General features: G+C 40.2%; 1 protein-coding gene across 1 annotated transcript in view; it reads left to right on the top strand.

Moving 5' to 3' along the window:
- The window catches only part of LOC139743336 (uncharacterized), a 70,376-nt gene extending 50,505 nt beyond the window's left edge, over positions 1-19,871 (top strand). The window contains exon 6 of the mRNA XM_071653827.1: positions 19,649-19,871. Coding sequence (XP_071509928.1) covers positions 19,649-19,752 — 104 coding nt within the window. The 3' untranslated portion in view covers positions 19,753-19,871. The remainder of the gene's footprint in view (positions 1-19,648) is intronic.
- The last annotated feature ends 2,263 nt before the right edge of the window (positions 19,872-22,134 follow it).

Below are 22,134 nucleotides of genomic sequence, written 5' to 3'. Positions count from 1 at the left end.
CCCGGCAGGAGTATTTGAATGTTAAAAATCGATTGAAGAGGAAGCTTAAATTTCTGGGCAGTTCAGGAGCTACTTGTCTATTGAATCATTATGAATCTACAAGAAAGCTTTATAAGAATTTATTAAGACACAAAAGAAGGACAATTCATAGAGATTTAAATGAATCTCTCCGTTCGTTACAGGATCCAATATTGGCAATTACTCAACAGTAATAATGAACGCAAGGTAAAGAAAATACGAAATGTTTCATTAGGGGATTTTGTTAATCATTTTAGTCGTTTAGGTAATAGCCAAGATGACAAGCCCACAGGCCTTCAGATTTTTTTTTTTTTTTTTGAGGCAGATGGTTCCTTGGATGCCCCAGTCACTTTGGAAGAAGTGGCACTAATGATTAAGAAACGCAAGAATTCAAAAGCCTGTGGAAAAGATTTAATAAGAAATGAATTCCTTGATTTAAGAATTGTCCCGTAGAGATTCATCATGTGTTAGAAAAGTTCTTCAGTGTGGTACTGGACAGTGGTATTGTTCCAACTGAGTGGTGCATAGGGATTATCGTTCCTATTTTTAAGAATAAGGGTTATAGACACAAATCTTAATAATCATAGATAAATAACTCTTCTCAGTTGTCCAGGAAAACTGTACCTCCATTATGAATCATCGAATCTCAGAGTTTTTCGAAGATGCTAATATGTTAGGTGAAGAACAGGCCGGCTTTCGTTCTAATTATTCTACAATTGATATGCTTTCGTTTTGAAGACTATAATTGATGTTTACCTGCAAAATAAAAAACGCTTATACTGTGCATTTATTGATAACAAGAAAGCATTTGATCTAATTGATAGATCATCTTTACGGTAAAAAATGTTGAAGATGGGACTTAGGGGTAAACTGTTTAGTGTCATTAAGAACATTTATGAAAGTGCTATAAATCATGTGTGGCGGTCGGGGGGGGGGGAGGGAAGATGTCACAGTTTTTTACTTGTAACACTGTTGTACGACAGGGTGAAAACCTTTCTCCACTTTTATTTGCCATTTATCTGAATGATTTTCAGGAATACATTAAAAAATCGTATGGTGGAATGAAATATTTGGAAAATGAGATTTCTGACACCTGGATTCTGATGTAAAAAAAAAAAAGCTTTAAATCTTTCTTGTTTACTTTATGTAGATGGTACAATAATTTTAGCAGAATCTCCGGAGGAGTTGCAAAAAGTTCTTGATGCTTTGGATAGTTATTGTCAGACATGGCGCTTGACTGTTAATGCTAGCAAGACTGAAATTGTTGTTTTCTCCCGTAGGAAGGTTAGAAGAATTCCTGAATTTGTTTATACTGTTGATCCACTTGAGGTTGTAGATGACTTTGTGTGCCTTGGAGTTATATTTAATATTATCATAATGGTATTTTTAAAAAGGCAATTTCTAAACAAGTCACACAAGCTAGAAAAGCACTTGATAGCATGTTGGTCAAGGCTAAAAAGTTACAGCTGTCTGTGGACACACAGTGCCATTTATTTGATCATCTTGTTTTACCTGTTTTACTGTATGGTTGTGAAGTCTGGGGTTATGAGTCCATAGACTAAATTGAAGTTTTCCATAGTAAATTCTTAAGAAAAGTTTTGCTTGTGAACAAATGTACTCCAGGGCCCCATTTCATAAAAGATGTTAAGATGGCAACTCTTGCTGGAATGACAACTTCCAGTAGCAACAGCAAATCAGGAAGCTGGATTCTTGTCGTTTTCATGACAATTGCCATTCCAGCAAGAGTTGCTGTCATATCAACTTTTTATGAAACGGGGCCCTGATTGTATGGTTTATGGTGAAACTGGACGTGGAGTAATTTTGAACCATATTAAATGTCGAATGATTGGATTCTAGTTTAGATTAGTTAAAGGGATGGTACAGTATTGCTGGAGATGAGGATTGGGCTTTTAACTCTTTATGTGCCATGGTGGAAACCCCCTGTGTGCCACGTTATTCCGAGACACGAAGGTAGTCATGCTTTGAGAAAGAATTCTGTTTTTCTAATTTGTATAACCTCTACAAATTTCTGTAAGGATGGGCATAATAGTAGGCAAAGTTAAAGAGGAATGTCAAACTTTGTTTCGATATAAATTGTGTGACGAATCTATTTTAAATTTCTCTTTCGAATAACCAGTTGCTACATTACTGTAAAGGCATGACTTCTGCGCATAAAACCGTGACAGAAACTTAGAATGTACGAGCAAATCTAGTTGGGAACACTGCTTGATAGTCAATCACTACATAGAATGCAAGCCGTGTATGAGAGAAACAAAAGCACGAAAAACGCTTTCATTGTGCCGCGGGATTAGCAGAGATTAGGGATTGATCAATCGGTTTTGGCGGCTTTGTTTGTTGAGCAGAATATGCGAAGTTGGCACGCCGTCGACTGAGCCGGACGTGCGAACGTGGCACATAAAGAGTTAACTTTTTGCGAGATACCAAGAAAACACTTATGAAATAGTACAGAGCATACCATTTTAAGAGGAATTCAATGTCTATTTGATGAAAATCGGGTTTGGAATGACTGAAACATCCAAAAACAAACTAAAAAACAAAGCAATCGTAATAAAAGATGGGTCCCACACTTTATTAGAATCGCTCTGTTTTGGATATCTCAGCCATTTCAAAAAACCACTTTTCATCCAATAAACGTTAAATTCATCATGAAATTACATGCTCTTTCATGTTTCATAAGAAGTTTCTCATTATCTCACCCAAAAATATTAGAAACCTAAAATTAGGTCACAACCAAAACTATACGATCCCTTTAAGGGAAAAGAAACCAAACACTCATGTACAATTTTCAAATTTCTTCTGCATTTACAAGAAGACATATACTCTCCGTCAGAATCACAATGGTTATTATTCATCGCAAATATTTTTGATAATGCAGGACTAGGGAATGTGCAATGTGGCTAGGACAAGGGGGTGGATTTAATGCTGCATGGATTTCACACACTTCAAAAGTTAGACTTTTTGATATGTTTAGTCAAGAGTGGAGAGCAGCCACATGGTTAAATAAAATTTGTACAAATTATAGAATGTTTAAGGATAATTTGATATTTGAGAAGTATTTACACGTCTTGTGTAAGAAAGATTACATTACATTAAGTAATTAAGATGTCGATCTATATGATAAAAATATGAGCGCCCTCAAGCCTGGTGACAACACGTACTCGTTTTCGTGCTCTTTCGACCAGTATTTTACCCTGAAATTACTTGTTCTTCTGTCATCACGAGTTGAAATAACTGGCCTCCGCTACTGACAGTGGATATTGTATACTACAGTTGTCACCAAACCATTATGCCGAACCTTAAATCTGCGAAAACACAGAAGGGGAAATCTCGAGGTAACGACGAGGAAACTCACGCCGAACAGTCCTCGACTGCGTCGCTAAAACATCGGGATGGGCAGCAGCCAGCAATGGGGGTACAAAATCTGGTAGCCCTGCTGGTCAATCATCCGAAGACCTACAAAGAAATTCCCGCCAAACATGTAATCTAGACTCACCTGACTCGGTTCTGATGCATACCATCCGAGAACAAGTCGACATAACGCTGAATAAGACCGACACGCGTGACCGCCTGGTGGAATCTATTGTTGAATGTAACGAGGTTTTCAACATTCATGGATGTTGGCGTACCTTTCACGCATCATTCACCTACACACACACACCGGCAGTCGTTGAAAATCAAAGTCCCATTCCACGCAAGTCGTATGTGAACCTTGGTGTCCGCTGGGCTTTTATTCAGCCGAAAAATGATGTGTACAGTTGGAGTGAAATGATTCTTCACTCAATGAGCTACCTGAAGATGTCGAGTTGTAACCAGGGAGGTGTGAGAGAGACACCTCCCTGTTGTAACTAACTATTTTGGGGTCTAGCACCCTGGTTTTGTTTCAGGCTCTCAAGCTTCATGCATATGATTATTTTACTGAGTCCGCCCCTCTTGGAAACCAAATTAAAATGTAACATTAAATATGGCACATAGATGTCCCTCCCCTTGCCGACACAATTAACCAATCATATAGATGACCATTGGTCATCTGATGAATAATTATGAAGTGGACACTCCACAAGGCACTGTCAACAAAATAAAGACTAGTGTCAGCACAATAAAGACTAGTCGTGTCAGCACCTAGGGACTAATGTCAGCACATTACCCCCTTGTCAACTTCAAGCTAGTACTCATGGGGCAGATAAAACTGTCACTCCTCATCTTGTTTTGACCAGTGTCAGACTTCCACCAGTTATACCTTTTCTTTACAACTGGTCTTCCCTTGTCTGATTCCAGGTGCCTACAGCTGACCATTAAAACACGTGTGATCCCTCTCATCGGATTCAGGATACCTTATGTAACGTACAAAGAAGGGTCATATCAGCACTTTGAGACACTTTCTTATTCTGTACATTGTCTACCAGGAACACTTTGTTATTATGTACATTGTCTCCCAAAATGAAGCTTCTCAGCAATTTCCTCATTTTAGAGAAAGACACTCATCAGCAGTTTGGCTTCTCTTCTACTTTGGATGGTCTGCCTGGGCCGATCTACAGCTCTATGTCCAAGCACAATAATGTGCAGTGAATATGTTATTAGTCATATTCATTATAGACCCTATATTCCTTTAATATGCTTCGTCACAGACATCCCCCTACCCAAGACAATGAAAAGGGGATGGAATGCTGTTGAAAGTTTTCACTTCATTAAGACCCTTTTCATATCCCAATTACAATAGCTGCATGGATACCTGAGAGTCACTGTTCTGTATGAAATGAAACAATCATCATTAAATCATAAATCAAGAAATCACATAAACATTATTACTCATGCACTTGTACATAACACCAGAGGCATAATCGATCATATTTCTTTAGTCAGTGCATATTTAGTCACATTTAATGACGACACACCTCCAGTTTTCAAAGTGTCCATGCTAGTTGATTATGCATGTGTGTTCGGGTTCATCGCTGATTGTTTGAATCTCTTGGCTTCTAGTTACTCAGTCTCTCGATGTACGGTTTCCTTTGGATAGCAATGTTCAACATGTCATGTCTAGGGTACAATTGTGAGCTCTCTTTCACTATTGGCAAGGCAGAGTTGACACACATCATTATTTCATTCAAAAGGTAAGTATTGCATGCTTACCGGGCCTAGTCTGGCTTTATAACATGTTTAATATTTCCCGTGATTGGTTGCTTTAGGAATTGAAATTAGCCAGTTACACGAATACCTAACTTTGCCTTTATTTCTTTTTAACTAACATACAATTAGAATATAGACATACTTACAGTTATATCTTAACTGGACATAATGGCTTACAAGTACTTCCTCATCCATCTTAGTCATATCATGCCATCTCAGATATATTACATTCTAGACAAACCGTCTGCATTCCCATTTTTGCTACCGCTCCTGTGCTCAAGTTTCATTGAGTGTGTCTGTAGTGCCAGACTCCATCTCATCAGTCTTGGGTTTTGATTTTTCATCGTGTGAAGCCATTTCAAAGGATTGTGATCGGTTTGTACGAGGAACTGTCGTCCAAACAAGTATGGCTGGAATTTCTGGATGCTCCACACGATTGCCATACACTCTTTCTCGATAGTGGCATACTTTTGCTCTCTTGGCAGTAACTTTCTGCTTATGTATGCCACTGGGTGATCATCACCTTCATCATCCCTTTGACTCAAAACTGCTCCAATTCCCCTTTCTGAGGCATCTACCTGTACAATGAATTCTTTGGAGAAGTCAGGGTTTTTGAGCACAGGTGAGCAAGCAAGGGACTTCTTCAGGGACTCAAATGCCTGGCCACATTCGTTGTTCCACCTAACTAGTCTAGGTTCACTTTTACGAGTGAGGTCCGAGAGTGGGGCTGCCACTTTGCTATAGTTTGGAATGAACTTCCTGTAGTAGCCTGTTAGGCCCAAGAAGGCTCTGACATCCGTCTTTGTTGCGGGCTACGGGTAGTACATTACTGCCTCCACTTTAGCTGGTTCTGGTTTCACACAACCCCCTCCCAAAACAAACCCCAGATAAAGTACATCCCTCCTGGCGACTTTACACTTACTGGGTTTTGCTGTTAGGCCTGCTGCTCTCAACCTTTCTAGCACCTCCCGGACATGGACCAGATGCTGCTCCCAAGTTTCACTGTAGATGATAATGTCATCTACGTACGCAGTCGCAAACTTGCTTAATCCACGCAGCACCTGATCTACAAGCCGCTGAAAGGTGGCTGGCGCGCCCTGCATCCCAAACGGCATCACATTGAATTGAAAGAGGCCAAAGGGTGTAATAAATGCTGACTTTCTCTTTGCATCGTCGGTTAGGGGAACTTGCCAGTACCCTTTTGTCAGGTCGATTGTGGTCATAAATTTGGCCTTTCCTAGCTCATCTATGATGGCTTCAATATTGGGCATTGGGTATGCGTCAAATTCAGTCACTTGGTTAAGTTTGCGATAATCGACGCAAAGTCGAAGGGTGTCATCTTTCTTTCTAACAATCACAAGGGGGCTAGCATATGGGGAATCGGAAGGGGAGATGATTCCCGCATCCAACATCTTATCTAGTTCTTTCTTTACTGTATCTTTTAACGCATGTGGGAGTCGGCATGCCCTCTGTCTGATTGGGCGGTCATTTGTAGTGATTAAGTCATGTCTCACTACATCCGTCCGTCCAGGTTTGTCACTAAGGATGTCGCTATACTCCCCCACTATGTCAGTCACTTGTTTCGTCTGTGCATCTGAGAGGTAGTCTGGTATCTTGATCTCAGATGGTGACGCTTCACAGGTCATTGACTCGATGTCCTCATCTAATTCCTCACACTCTGCACTTTCAACATCTATGTAAAATGTGCTCTCCCGCTCTCGCCACTGACGTAGCATGTTTGTATGAAACACGCGGTGTTTCTTTCTTTTGTCCCCCATCTCAATCACATAGTTAACGTCACTCAGCTTTTGTACCACTGGATAGGGGCCCTGCCATTTAGCCATTAGCTTATTAGTGCTGCATGGGAGTAGCACCAGCACTTTTTGGCCTACATTCAGGTCTTTTGCTCTGGCTTTCCTATCATACCACACTTGTTGTTTCTTCTGCGCCATGGCTAGGTTTGTCTGGGCTGCTTTCGTGATTGCGGCCAGATTTTCTCTGCTCCTTAGCACATACGTCACTATGCTCTCTTGTGAGGGAATTTCACCTGTCCAGGTCTCCCGAATGATATCTAGGGGTCCTCTTACTCTGTGCCCATACAAAAGTTCAAATGGGGAGAATCCCGTTGATTCTTGGGGAACCTCCCGGTATGCAAACAACACATAGGGGATGAGTTCATCCCAGGTCACATCCCCTTCTGTAGTGTAGGGTTTCAGCATCCCCTTCAAAGTCCCATTAAATCTCTCTACCAGTCCGTTGGCTTGGGGTGATAAGGGCTGGTCCTTAGCTGCTTGATCCCAGACTACTACACAGCTGTTTCATTAGGAGGGACATAAAGTTTGACCCCTGATCTGTCAGAGCTCGTCTGGAATCCCTACTCGGCTGAAGATCTTTATCAGTTCGTCTGCCACCTTTTCAGCCTCTACTGAGGGGAGGGGTACTGCCTCGGGATAACGTGTTGCGTAATCACAGAGGACAAGGATGTATTTATTACCCTTTTTGCTTCTTGGTAAGGGGCCCACAATATCCATAGCAACCTTCCTGAATGGCCTGCCGATCACTGGGACTGACACTAGTTTTACCTTCTCTCCCCGGTACTGACTTGCACACTTTTGGCATGGACCACATGTTTTGCAAAATTCTGCTACATCCCGGAATATCCCTGGCCAGTAGAAATGTTGCATCAGCCTCTGTTGTGTTTTACCAACACCCAAATGACCTGCCGTCAGATTGTCATGTGCAATATGTAGCAGCTTTCCTCTGTACTGCTTAGGGACTACTATTTGTCTGTATCCCTCCCCTTGGGCTTGATTTGCACCAGACCATTTACGCATGAGCACCCCCTTGTCCACATAAAAGTAGCATTTCCTGTTTCCATCCTCCTCTACTTTCTCCCAAATTGACTTTAGGCCTATGTCCTCTTGCTGGGCTTGAATTAATTATGTTACCCCTATGTCTAATTGGCTGTGCCCTCTACTTCTCGAGTCTATGGATTCTTTCTTCCCCATCTGTTCTCCTGCTTTGTGGCTACTTTCTTCCCCCTCGTGAGATTCCCCATCCATGCGAGCTTTGTCAGCATCAACTACTTCATCATTTCCCTCATTCATGCTGAACAAGTCTCTCACACGAACTTGGGAGTTCTCCCTCTCTGTTCTCTCGTTTTCTACCTTTTCTTTCTCCACGCGAGCCTGGCTCCGTGTCACCACCAAGCCCTCTTCCTTTCCACTCACTACAGGCATTTTCAACTCAGGGTCCTCGTCATGGACAAGTTCATTGCCCAGTATCATGTCTACTTCAATATCATCGACCACTCCCACACGAATCCACTTCTGAATACCATAGGCATCACTCCTCAGATGCCCTCTGGCCACTGGTAGCTCTTTCTTAATGAATAAACCCCTAACATGGATTGTCTCTCCTGGGATAATGAGGTCAGGGTCTATTACGTCTACTCTAGCAAGGGAATGGGTGCAGCCTGAATCACGCAATAGGCTCACCTTTCTTCCTCCTAGCATAGCCTGGCTAGTGTATGCCTCTAAGAATTTGTGGGGTCTAGATCTACAGAAGTATGCAGGGTCTTGTTTTGCATCCCTTTCCTCCTTTGGGGTAGATTTTTGAGCGCTCTGACAGTTTACTGCTATGTGCCCTAGCTTACCACACTTATAACACTGTATCTTCCCCCGACCGCCTTTCTGTTCTTGGTTGTGTACCGGTTTCTGGGGTATGTTTTCCCCTTTCCCGCTCCCAAAACTGGGCTTTCCTCCAGATTTAGGGAATGATCTGAGGTCCTGTCTGCCTCCTGTGTATGCCTGGGGCTTTCCCATTCCTTTTCTACTCTGCACATATTGGTCTGCGAGCCTCGCCATGGCCTGAAGTGTTGGCGGCTCATGATCCCGGAGCCATACTCTTAAGTCATAGGGGACTTGCTTCAACATTTGCTCCATAAGGATTTGCTCCTTCAATTTGTCAACATCTGTGTCTGCTCCCGCCCCCTCTAGCCAACGCCCTAACAGGTCGGAGAGCTTCACAGAGAATTCTGTGTACGTCTCTTCTTTGTCGACTCTCAACTCTCTAAACTTGACCCGGTACGCATCTGGGGTCAGGTCATATCTTCGCAGTATGGCTGCTTTCACCGCGTCGTAGTCCCTACTACTCTCTAATGACAGTCTGGCATATGCCTCTCTAGCCTTTCCTGACAACAGTGGGGCCAGTTGTAGTGCCCATACATCCCTAGGCCAGTTATTCAAATGGGCCATTTTTTTCAAAAGTACGCAGGAATACATCTACATCCTCCCCTTCTTTGTAAAAGGGAAGTTGCCGCCTAATACCTCCCTCCACCACGCTTGCATTTCCAGGTGCTGCGCCAGGCATGTTTTCACGCTTTTCTTTTTCTAGCTCTGCTAGCCGCACTTGCATTCTCAACTTTTCTAATTCAAAGCGCATGCGCGTTTCTTCTAAAGACTCTTTGCGTGCAGCAGCATTTTGGGCCTCATCCCCATCTGTGCTAACAACAGTCGCCCCTGGCTGAGATGAAACTTGCCCTTTATTTGCCTCTTCTATGCTCTGAACCAACTGATTCCTATTCAGTCCTTCATGTGGCAGCCCCAACTCTTCACACTTTTGCCTCAGCTCTTGCATTCTTAACTGACTTAAGTTGCTTTCCCCCTCCATGTTAATACAGTCTTAACCAACAACCTGTCACAACACTTAACTTAAGATATGACATTTATTATTGTAGTACTGTTTACCCCCTCTGCCTTGCCGTGAAATTGACCAAGAGAAGCTCACTTACCCCCTACGATAAGACTTTTGCTCTCCCTGTCAATCGTCCAGTGGCCTGGCGATGTGTTGTGGTCACCCTGCTCAGCTGTCTGCTGCTCCGTGTAGTCTCGTCCCTCCTGGGTCCCAGACTCCGTCCTGACGGCACCGTCCACGTCCTCGTCTCAGCCCGTCCCTGGACCGGCGTCTGTCTGCAACCTGGTCAGCCCGATGTCGGAAGCGTTGAAGACATCACAACTGCGTTGCAGACGACTGACTTCATGCAGCTCAGCTTATCTTTTCAAATTGTTCTCTCAATGTTGGGACTCGCCAAACTTCTGAGTCTCAAGAAACTGTTCTATAACAGCAACATCACAACCAGCATGGTTGCTACTCGGCTGCTCAGGTGATATTTCTGGATCACACAGAAACAGTCTCAACTGATGGTTGCTTGCTTGCAATTTCATGGGAGTTCATCCCACCGCTGCCACCAAGTGTAACGAGGTTTTCAACATTCATGGATGTTGGCGTACCTTTCACGCATCATTCACCTGCACACACACACCGGCAGTCGTTGAAAATCAAAGTCCCATTCCACTCAAGTCGTATGTGAACCTCGGTGTCCGCTGGACTTTTATTCAGCCGAAAAAATGATGTGTACAGTTGGAGTGAAATGATTCTTCACTCAATGAGCTACCTGAAGATGTCGAGTTGTAACTATTTTGGGGTCTTGCACCCTGGTTTTGTTTCAGGCTTTCAAGCTTCATGCATATGATTATTTTACTGAGTCCGCCCCTCTTGGAAACCAAATTAAAATGTAACATTAAATATGGCACATAGATGTCCCTCCCCTTGCCGACACAATTAACCAATCATATAGATGACCATTGGTCATCTGATGAATAATTATGAAGTGGACACTTCACAAGGCACTGTCAGCAAAATAAAGACTAGTGTCAGCACAATAAAGACTAGTCGTGTCAGCACCTAGGGACTAATGTCAGCACATTACCCCCTTGTCAACTTAAATCTAGTACTCATGGGGCAGATAAAACTGTCACTCCTCATCTTGATTTGACCAGTGTCAGACTTCCACCAGTTATACCTTTTCTTTACAACTGGTCTTCCCTTGTCTGATTCCAGGTGCCTACAGCTGACCATTAAAACACGTGTGATCCCTCTCATCGGATTCAGGATACCTTATGTAACGTGCAAAGAAGGGTCATATCAGCACTTTGAGACACTTTCTTATTCTGTACATTGTCTACCAGGAACACTTTGTTATTATGTACATTGTCTCCCAGGAACAATTTGTTATTATGTACATTGTCTCCCAAAATGAAGCTTCTCAGCAATTTCCTCATTTTAGAGAAAGACACTCATCAGCAGTTTGGCTTCTCTTCTACTTTGGATGGTCTGCCTGGGCCGATCTACAGCTCTATGTCCAAGCACAATAATGTGCAGTGAATATGTTATTAGTCATAATTCATTATAGACCCTATATTCCTTTAATATGCTTCGTCACAGACATCCCCCGACATCAGGCAGCAGGTGACACAGGATGTCTACAAAGCCATTGAACTTGACCTTCATCAACAAAAACAGCAGGTCGCGTCGCTGACCGAGACTGTCAACCGGCTTCAGGGAAAGAACAAATATGTGAAGAACAGGAACAATACACTCGCAGGAACTGTCCGCGTTTCCATGGCATCACGGAGATGACGGACTTACTGAACTTACTGAAGCGCTGCATCCGTCTTGGTAGTGTACCAATGTAGTGCGGCTAGGGTGAGGGAGCTATTCGCCCTTAGTAATCCATTGATAATCTTAATTCTGTTTTGAGGCCGTTTATTGATGTTGCATGAACTGCTGCCGGGGGGAGATTGTTCCAATCTTGAATTACCCTTTGGCTGAACGAATACTTCCTGGTGTCAACTCTCACGTGTTGCTTCTGGATTTTGAGTTGGTGTCCTCTTGTGCTCTGATGTGTTGCAAGTTGGAAGATTTTAGTTGGGTTGATTCTGTCTATGTTGTTGAATATTCTGTAGGTTCGGATTAAGTCTGCTCTTCTGCGTCTATCTTCTAGTATAGTGAGGTAGAGTTTCTGGAGTCTTTCTTAATATGATAGGAGTCTTATGCTTGGGATGAGTTTGGTAGTTCTTCTTTGCACTCCTTCTAACAGTTTGATGTCCTTTTGTAGGTGTGGTCTGCACACTTGGATGCAATAGTCAAGATGGGGCCTAATCAGCGACTTGTAGAGTTGCATGGTTATTTCTGGACATCTGTATTCAAAGGAGCGTTTTACCATGCCAAGCGTTTGGTTTGCTTTCTTGGTTGCTTCTGCACATTGTTTTGTAACTTTTAGGTCATCTCTTATCCAAACCCCAAGTCTTTTTCTTCTGTTACACTGTTCAGTGTTTTTCCATTGATTTGTTACTCATGTTGGGGATTGTTATGACCAATATATTCATTACAGAACACTTGTCAACACTGAACGTCATTTTCAATGTGTCCGACCACTCTTCTTGTAGTCGTTGTCTATCCTGATCTTTTGCAACTGAGTTGGAAAGCTTGGTATCGTCCGCAAATTTACTGACTGTACAAGTGGTCCCATCCTCCAAGTCATTCATATAGACTACGAAACATAGGGGGCCTAGGACTGAACCCTGGACAATAGAGCTATGTACTGCACTTTCCTCTGACTTTGCTCCCTGTATAACAACTCTCTGAGATCTGTTTGCTAACCAGGCTTGGATCCATGCCAGTACTTGCCCTTCAATTCCGTGTGCTCTCAGTTTCTCTATTAGCATCCTGTGAGGGACTTTATCAAATGCCTTGGCTAGGTCAAGATAGATGCCATCAGTTGGCAAGTAATCAGCTGCATGTTTAGTTGACATGTCCATATGCAGAATTAGATTAGTTGCTCATGACCTTCCTTTCAGGAAACCATGTTGTGTGCCTCTGATGAGTTGGTATTTCTCAAGGTGGTCACTAATGCGGTCACGGATAATCTTTTCAATAGTTTTACATACAGACATACAACAGATGTCAAGCTGATGGGGCGGTAATTTCCGGCCTGTGATCTGTCTCCCTTTTTGAAGATCGGGGTTGCGTTTGCAGTTCTCCGTATTTCCGGAATACAGCTTTCCTTCAGAGATGAATTGAATATTAGGGCAAGTGCTCTGGAGAGTTCTGTTGCTAATTCTCTCAACAGGTTTGGTGCTATGTCATCTGGACCAGCCGCTTTCGAGGGATCCAGCTCTTGCGGGTACAGTATTTTTCGACCTCATCTGACGTCACCGTGACATCTGTAAGCTTCAGTTTATCCTCGTACTGGAAAATATTTTTCGCTGATGGTGGATCGCCAATCTCTTCTGTGAATACTGAAGTAAAGAACTTGTTGAGTTCATCTGCTGTTTCTTTGCCTGGTGGTATGTTGTCACTATTTTCATACTTCACTGGACCAACAGTGTCTTTGACTTTCATTTTCGATCTCGTGTATTAATAGAAACTCTTAAGGTTTTGCTTTATATCATCGGCGATCTTTTTCTCAAAGTTGAACTTTACTTCCCGAATTTCTTCTTAGCTACTTTTCCAAAGGACTTGTAGTACTGATGGTCTGTTTTTTTTTTTTTTTGCGTCCAGATACTTTGTACTTTGTCCATGCTTTCCTCCTTTAACGGATTGCTTTCATTTTAGCTCGAGTCATCCACTTGGCTTTGGTTCGGTTTGTTTCATAGGGACATACTTTTCAACTAGGTCGTTCAGTTCGTCATGTAGTTTTTTTCCATGCTTGCTGGGTATTGCAGCCTGTAAGTTCTTCCTCCAACTTTATACTATTCAGTCTGTTCCTCATAGCACTATAATCATCTTTGTTGTAGTTTCTGGAGTAAGACGTTGCTTCCAGTTGTACACTGCAGAACATGTTAAACTCTATAATTCTGTGATCACTGCTTCCTAATTTTGTCCACGACCTGCAGGTCTTCGATCATACTAGGATCTGATGTCAACACTAAGTCCATTATTGAGTCTCCCCTCGTTGGTGTTGTGACATGTTGTGTCCATAGATTTTCTTGAACAATTTCAAGAAATTGCTCCCCTTCTTCCAGAGCAATTCCCAGTCGACTTCTCTGAAGTCGAAATCTCCCATCACAACTGTTTCTTGTGTTCTCGCTTTTTCAAGATCTCGGTAAATTTTTAGCAACATCTTCATCTGAAACAGACGGGGTTCTGTACACTACACCAATCAGCAGTTTGTCCCTGGTTGTCACAGATTGGTTTCTGTTACTGTTGTTTGCACTGTTCATCCTGGTTTGGCTAGTGACATTGTTGATGTTCCTTTTCGTTAATTTACTGCTTTCCTCAAGTTGTGTTTTGATGCAATTGGTCGTTTTGGTCACTTGTTGGCTCGCCTCTCTCTCTATGCCACATAACTCAACCCAGAAAGATTCCTGGAATTCAAAATCATCTCGTTGTATCACGTCAATGCTCTCTTTAACGTAGAGTGCAGCTCCTCCACATCTGGCTGTTTTGCTTTTTCTGTCTGCCCGAAAGATGTAACCTGGCAACTGTATCTCAGCGTCGCTAATTTCACTGTCCAGACAGGTTTCAACGATGCCTATTAGGTCTGGGTTTTTATTCTGTATTGTTAACTCTGCACTCCAATTCCTCAAACTTATTTACAATGCTTCTTGCATTGCTAAATAAACACTTCAATTTTGTCTGTCTTGGGTGCTAACGAATTCAATTGTTGTTGTTTTTGTTTAACCTATGGGGTTAAAAGTGCTCGGATAGACTCGTCTCACCAGACCCCTTTTTGTCCTTTATTTTCTCGGATGTTACAAGTGAATTTGTACAGAGGGAATTGCTCAAACTTGACAGTGGTAAATCATGTGGTCTTGACAACCTACATCCGTATCTTATAAAGATTGCTTCGCCCTTTATTTCCAAACCGCTTACTTATTCGTTGAATTTGTCACTTCATTCTTCAATTATACCTTCTGATTGGAGAAAGGCTGAAATAACACCTGTATTCAAGAGTGGAAATAAGGACAATGTTAGCAATTATCGACCCATTTCTGTTATATGTTACGTCATGAAAATTTTTGGGAAAGCTGTTTATGAAGAGCTCAGTTGCAAAAGGTACTACATCCGTTTTCCATCAAAATCCACTTTTTGGTCTTGATGTACTCATTTTTAGGACCTCTTTACACCTATACAAACGAAAAGCTAAATTTCCCAACAGAAAGTGTTTAAAACTTACATTAAAAAATCAATTCGGTTTCAAAAGGTACTACATCCATTTTAGTTGGGTTTCAAAAAGTACTACACCCATTCCAATGACATCATTGGGAAATCGACCAATCAGAGAGCAGCATTGACTTGACCCTCTACCATTGTCTACTGACATAATCTGCAAACAATAGAAGTTGCCTTTTGGCTCTTTGGATTTCTGTTAAAATCACCACGCAAATCTGACAAATATCTTGAAAAACTCTAACTCATCACATTTTCATCAAGCAATGGAGGAAAATGAAGGAGAACCCATTGAAAAAAAACAAACCATCCTAAGAAAAGGATCAGGAATTAAAAGCAAGAGCAAAAACAAGAGCAAAGGAGAAAGGGCGGATAGAGTGGAGAAATTACGCTACTTTCATGTAGTCCCACGTGCTGCATTTACTGTTAGTTACCGGTACTGTGCGTTACAGCTAGGGTGTTGAGTTTGAGGCATAAATTGTCCCCAGAATTATTACAAACACTTTTTTAGGGTTGGACTATGACTTATATAAATGGGTTCACAGGTAATTAAAGTGTGTGACAACTAGTCTGAAAGCAAAGTTACTTTGTTAAATGTATACAATGGCATGAAATTCTGACATCCCTACCAACAGTGCTTACCAATGGGTATGCTGTCTTATTCTATATACATGTATGATGTAAAATACCAGGGCTGGAAAGTACGTAGTGGCGAAAGGCATTGAACACTAGATTCATATTCATTCTTGTAAATGACACCTTTTACTTATAAAATGTCACAAAGGTAATACCCAATGTGTGTTTAGTATAGGTGGCCATATTACTCATCGACGGTCTTGATTTTATCAGTTTTTAGATTATCAGATTCATCTTACCTGATAAAGAACATACCAGAATGAAATTCATATAATGAATTTAATTACAGCGTTGAGAAAATACACCACGTTCAGATGCTGCTTTTCCACCTTTTCCCTTCGAAGTTCCATTGGAAAAAAAAATGAAGAAAAACAAAAGATAATGAATACAGTATTTTTGAGACACGTGAAGGGAGAATTTACAGAGAGAAAAATAACCAAAGTATTTAACACAAAGAAGAAAAAGAAAAGAAATCATGAGATAAAGCTCGTGAGAGAAAAACAAAACGAGAAAGGGAAGAGAGAAATTACCTGGTGAGATAATGTGACCCCTCCCCATCTATAACCGTTTACGCATAGTGAATCCACCCCCCCCCCCATGCTGGATGGATCCAGAACATTTGAAGCATGTGAAAATTGACCAATGATAATCATTCATTGAAAAATATTGGTCAGCAAGGGAGAAGTGGGACATTAGCTGTGCACATTGGTTTGTTATTCTTGCTGCTAAATAGGGCAGGGCATTGTCAATTACCTAGGCTCCCATCACCTCGTATCCCATTCCCATCAACACCATTGCTTAAAAAAAATATTAAAAAAAATCCGCGAAACATGTCATAACATCACACTGAATATATCTCTGGTATGTGAAATTTTGGTTTCAAAAGGTACTACATCCAGTTTCGGTTTCAAAAGGTACTACATCCACAAAAACATCCAGTTTCGGTTTCAAAAGGTACTACATCCACAAAAAAAAATGATTAATTCATTAAAGATAAATGTATGGACCTGGATTTTCTTAGAGAGTGGTTTTAGTGTTGTATTATTTAGCAGTATAATAGGGGGGAAAATCATTCCAGTCTGAGCTTGCTAAATATGATAATAAAAAAAAAAATCACGTTTTTCTCGGAACTTGAAATTATGGATGTATCACCTTTTGAAACCGAACTCTTCATATGAGCGAGTGTATGATTATTTCTTTTCAAATAAGTTTTTAAGTGATTTTCAATCTTTATTTCGCCCACTACATTTAACAACAGCTGTATTGCTGGATTTGAACGAATATAAAGGAATATTGACGAATGTTATGTAACAGAATGTTTGTTTTTAAATTTCGAACGAGTTTTTGATTCAGTTTCACATATTGTACTCAATGATTTATTAAGATATGGTCTTCATGATGTTGAACTGAACTGGTTTAGAAATTACTTCCTTGATCGCCAACAATGTGCATTTTTTTAGGGAATATTGTCAGAATCTTGAAATATTGAAGTAGGAATCCCACAAGGGTCAATATTGGGGCCTCTGCTTTTTTCTGTATTTATAAATGACATGTGCAAATTGTCATTTTCACATAGTACAACATTGTGCTTATATGCGGATGATGCTGCAGTTTTTTGTAAAGACAGAATATTAATGTTTATAAATTGTTGCAAAATGAGTTTAAGAAGATATGCAAATGGGTGGAATTTAATGATTTAGAATTGAAAGTTAAGAAATGTAAGTGTATGTTGATTGGTACAAAACGGAGAGTCAATGATGCTGTTATAGTTATCAAATATAATAAGGAAACAATTGATCAAGTTCATGAATTTAAATATTTGGGTGTTGTATTGGATGAGTGTTTCACATGGCATAAACATATTGAAAAGGTATTATGTAAAGGTTTCTAAAATTATTTGGTGTATTCGACAGCTAAGACAGAACATTCCACGAAATATTGTGATTATGTTATAATGCATTAATCTTGCCGCATGTTGAGTATGGTCTTGTAATGTGGGGCAGAAGTACAAAGTGCAGTATTAAGAAATTACAGAAATTGCAAAATAGATTATGCTCGTTTGGTTTTAAGTGCTGATTTTTCAATATCCAATACTACTCTTAAACTGACAAACGATTATACGAAGGAGGCAATACCAAACGTATCTTATTATGTATAAATTAATCAATGATATGGTGCCAGTGCATTTAAAAGAAATAGTTGTTTTTCGGAATGTCCATTTGCGAACTCGATATGCACTCTCTTGCCCACTAAAAATCAGTGCACCCCGTAGGGAATAAGAGATCTCTGCATTATCAAGGGTCAAACCTTTGGAACAACTTACCTCGCAGTATGCAAGTTTTGCCATCTTTTCCTATATTTAAAAAGCAGAGTAGAATTTTATCTCTCAAGTTTTAACCTGATTGTGACTTTTTATTAGGATAAACAGAGTGGATATTATGTTTATTTCTGTGACACCGGGAACTGACATATCATTTGTCTTGTTGTTGTCGTTGTTATAGTTGTTTTTTTAACTCGCGTATTATATGTGACCCTGCACCTCAAAACAAACAAAAAGTCGCCAGACATGAATTTTTAGTTAAGACCATATTCTGAAAGAGCAGACTTTAAGCTTTAAAATGATGTATAACTCAAATCAAATGGACTCTCCTAACCTATCTAAATATTGGAAAGAAAGCACAAACTCAGGAAAAGTGTGAACTGAGAAAAGAGGCTCTGAAGTACAGTGTCTATTCAAGCGCTTAATCTTTACCAAACCGTGCTGGCTGTGCGATGAATGGGACAAAAAACAGGAAGTAAACCACAAGAGTAACAACAATGAAGGGATTATCAGATTAAACTGAAATTAAGCATGCCTCATTAACACATTCTGTCCATAGTCAATACCAATTTTCAAAGCAGTAGCACTATCCTTTCAAAAGTTATTAGAGTTGAAAGTGAAGAGTGTGGACAAGGTTTGTCAGAAATGAAAAAGGGATTCCAAAGACACACCTAATCACACTATTCTACCAAAAATGTCGAGATAAACTGCTAAAAAAACACACTTTCCTGCCCGTTTTATGACACCAAATTTTAGCATAATGTAAAAGAAGACCCGCTCTTTCAGAAAATATGAAAAAGTCAAGTTCGGCTGGGTTGACCCATTTCACTTATTTTCAGTCCTCACGCAAAATCAGTGTGTGCGACTTTATGTTCGTTTTGAGGTGCACAGTCACATATTCTCTCGGTTTCTTTCTTTCTTATTCCTGCTGTATTTTTTTTTATCATAGTATAATTTTGTTACATACCCCTTCTTTTCTTCGCTATCTGGTTGATATGTTTACGTTTGTTTTGATTGCAACGTTGTGCATTTGAATATGTGTTTTTGTATCTTTTTATTGTGCGGGGCCCCTTGGTAGAGCAGTTTTTTAACTGTTGAAATAAAACCGATCACAAATAAATACAGTAAATAAATCTTACTTTAATAATAAGTGTAGGAGAGACAGATGTAGGTGATTTTTAAAGAACACAATAATATACTCAATCCTTGAATCAACCTAAAAGATCTTTAAGCGGTAGGCCTACACGTGGCCCTCATGAAGGTAAAAAAGGGGACCAAACACAGTCAAAAGAGTGTGGCTTTCAGAGACATTTTATTTTTCTCCAGAACGATATCACTGCGGTAGCTTGTTTAGCGTGTGTGATGCGTGGTTCCATAAATGATTGCACGCATACTCATAATACTGTAGATAATTGACGAAATTGTATGCTTAGAATTCCTCTTCATTTATAAATATTAGCGTCTGATCGTCCAAAAGAAAAAATACAGTTGTGTTATTTGTTTTTAATATTTCAGAGTTTTTAAGGCGTTTTAGGGAGCTGGAAGACCGCCTTGATCGAGAACATGGTTTCATTGTTGCAACATCAGGTACGACCATAAGAAATAATCGTATGAAATGACTGAATTGTCAATCTCGAAGGTATACAGAGTCTATATGGAGGGGAACCGAATGAGGGGAGGGTCGAAGCGGGTTTGGTATCCCCCTCCCATCCGAGGGAGCTTTTGATTTTTTTTTTTATTTCATATGTTTTCATATGCTTGTTACATTTTCTTATACTGAAATGGTTAAGTATTGTGCACTAACGCGAAGCGGGGGATTAAACCCATGCAGGGTGAAAAACAATAATTCGTATTCTTAAATTCAACTCAGTTGAGCGAATTTGTCAAATCAGCCAAAAGTTATTGACATCCAAAATGACTGTCACAATGGTATTATACTGAGATATTCTGATATGTCTCAAACGGAACTTTAACACGTACTGGAAAAAAAAAGAAGTGATATTGACATCATACTGAAACGTACAAATACAAAGAAAGATACGACTGAAAATGTCTTTATGCATAATTGTTAGAAAATAATGCTTGTGGTCGCCAATAATATGGCTCCACAGATGTGAAGTTAATCCTTTTCGGCTATCAATAGAGTACAATTTAATTATGGCATGTTGGTATTTGGTGTTGAAACTTGTCTTGTATTCTGACGAGTCTCGCCTCGTATTCTTCTGAAACTTGTCGCATATTCTGATTAGGTCATTGGAAATGGTTGCATCCATGACCACTATAGTAGATATCAATAAGGGTAATTTCAAAAGCACTCTGCGCGATTATGATATTCGTAAGTACTGGATAATCAACTATTACCTTCCATGTTGTCGTTTTTTTTTTTTTATTCTGTTTTTTTTTTTCACGGCGCGTTACCTGTGATTTGTCCGTCCCCTCGTGTGTGTTTGTAATAGATTATATATACATATATATATTATATATATATATATATATATATATATATATACATATGTATATATATATACATGTACACATACATAATGTCACATCGTATTGAATAAAAAATTGAATTATAACTATAAAGATGTCCCACTCGTGTCTTCAACAATGTCATCAAGACCACAATATAAACCAAATAACCAATTTGAGTGTTCATGGATGAAGAGATTAAAACTGCTCATGGATTAAGACAGGTGATGTTGGGTAATTTCAGTACACTTCTCTACATCACTATCACAATATGATTTAGATGAACATGTCTTGTCCATTTGTTGTTAGTGTTCAAAACTTATCCATTATATGTAGAGGAAACAGTGTAATCTTGCAATTATTCAACCGCATCTATAGTCTTGAAGGGTTCATTGCTGGCACACTTGTATCGTACCAACTCAAAGATATCTGGTAGAGCTGGTTTCACTGTATATACAGCAAGTTCAAACTGTGGCATTGACGAAAACCTGAAATCTTTCAGTCAAAAAAAAAAAAAAATGGGGCAAAGCCATCAAATGTTATCAATTTCTCACCATTTATAAGAAGGAAATACATTAGAGTTTCCGTTTCGGCGGCCATTTTGGCGGCCATCTTGACTATCTCGAGGTGCATCATCCAGATTCAGATTCAGCACCCTCGAAATAGGGTAAAACCATCAATTGTTTTCTATTTCTCACCATTTAAAAGCTAACACATAGAAATTTCCGGTTTTAATTGGCGGCCATTTTGGAATCCATCTTGGCGGCCATCTTGAATATCTCAATACCCTCAAGGATGCAAAGTTTGCATCATCCAGACTCGGATTCAACACCCTAGAAATAGGGTAGATCCATCAATTGTTTTCAATTTCTCACCAATTAGAAGGAAATACATGGGAATTTCCGGTTTTAATTGGCGGCCATTTTGGCGGCCATCTTGAATATCTCAAAAAATTCATGGATGCATGAGTTGCATCATCCAGATTTGGATTCAGCACCTTCCATATAGGGAGAATCATCAACTATTTTCAATTTCACACCATTTAGAAGGAAATACGAGGGAATTTTCGGTTTTGGCGGCCATTTTGGCGGCCATCTTGAATATCTCAAAACCCTCAAGGATGCAAGGGTTGCATCATCCAGATTCGGATTCAGCACCCTCGAAATAGGGTAAAACCATCAATTGTTTTCAATATCTCACCATTTAGAAGGAAATACGTGGGAATTTCCGGTTTTGGCGGCCATATTGGCGGCCATCTTGAATATCTCAAAACCCTCAAGGATGCAAGAGTTGCATCATCCAGATTCGGATTCAGCACCCTCGAAATAGGGTAAAACCATCAATTGTTTTCAATATCTCACCATTTAGAAGGAAATACGTGGGAATTTCCGGTTTTGGCGGCCATATTGGCGGCCATCTTGAATATCTCAAAACCCTCAAGGATGCAAGAGTTGTATCATCCAGATTCAGATTCAGCACCCCCGAAATAGGGTAAAACCGTCAAAAAACATTGGGTGGACGGTAAAACA

Source organism: Diadema antillarum, unplaced genomic scaffold (genome assembly GCF_040938485.1).
Source record: "Diadema antillarum isolate AM-2024a unplaced genomic scaffold, OU_Dant_1.0 seq00001069_RagTag, whole genome shotgun sequence".
Classification (NCBI taxonomy): domain Eukaryota; kingdom Metazoa; phylum Echinodermata; class Echinoidea; order Diadematoida; family Diadematidae; genus Diadema; species Diadema antillarum.
The sequence above is the reverse complement of the archived record's forward strand: the minus strand, read 5'-3'. Positions and strand labels throughout refer to the sequence as shown.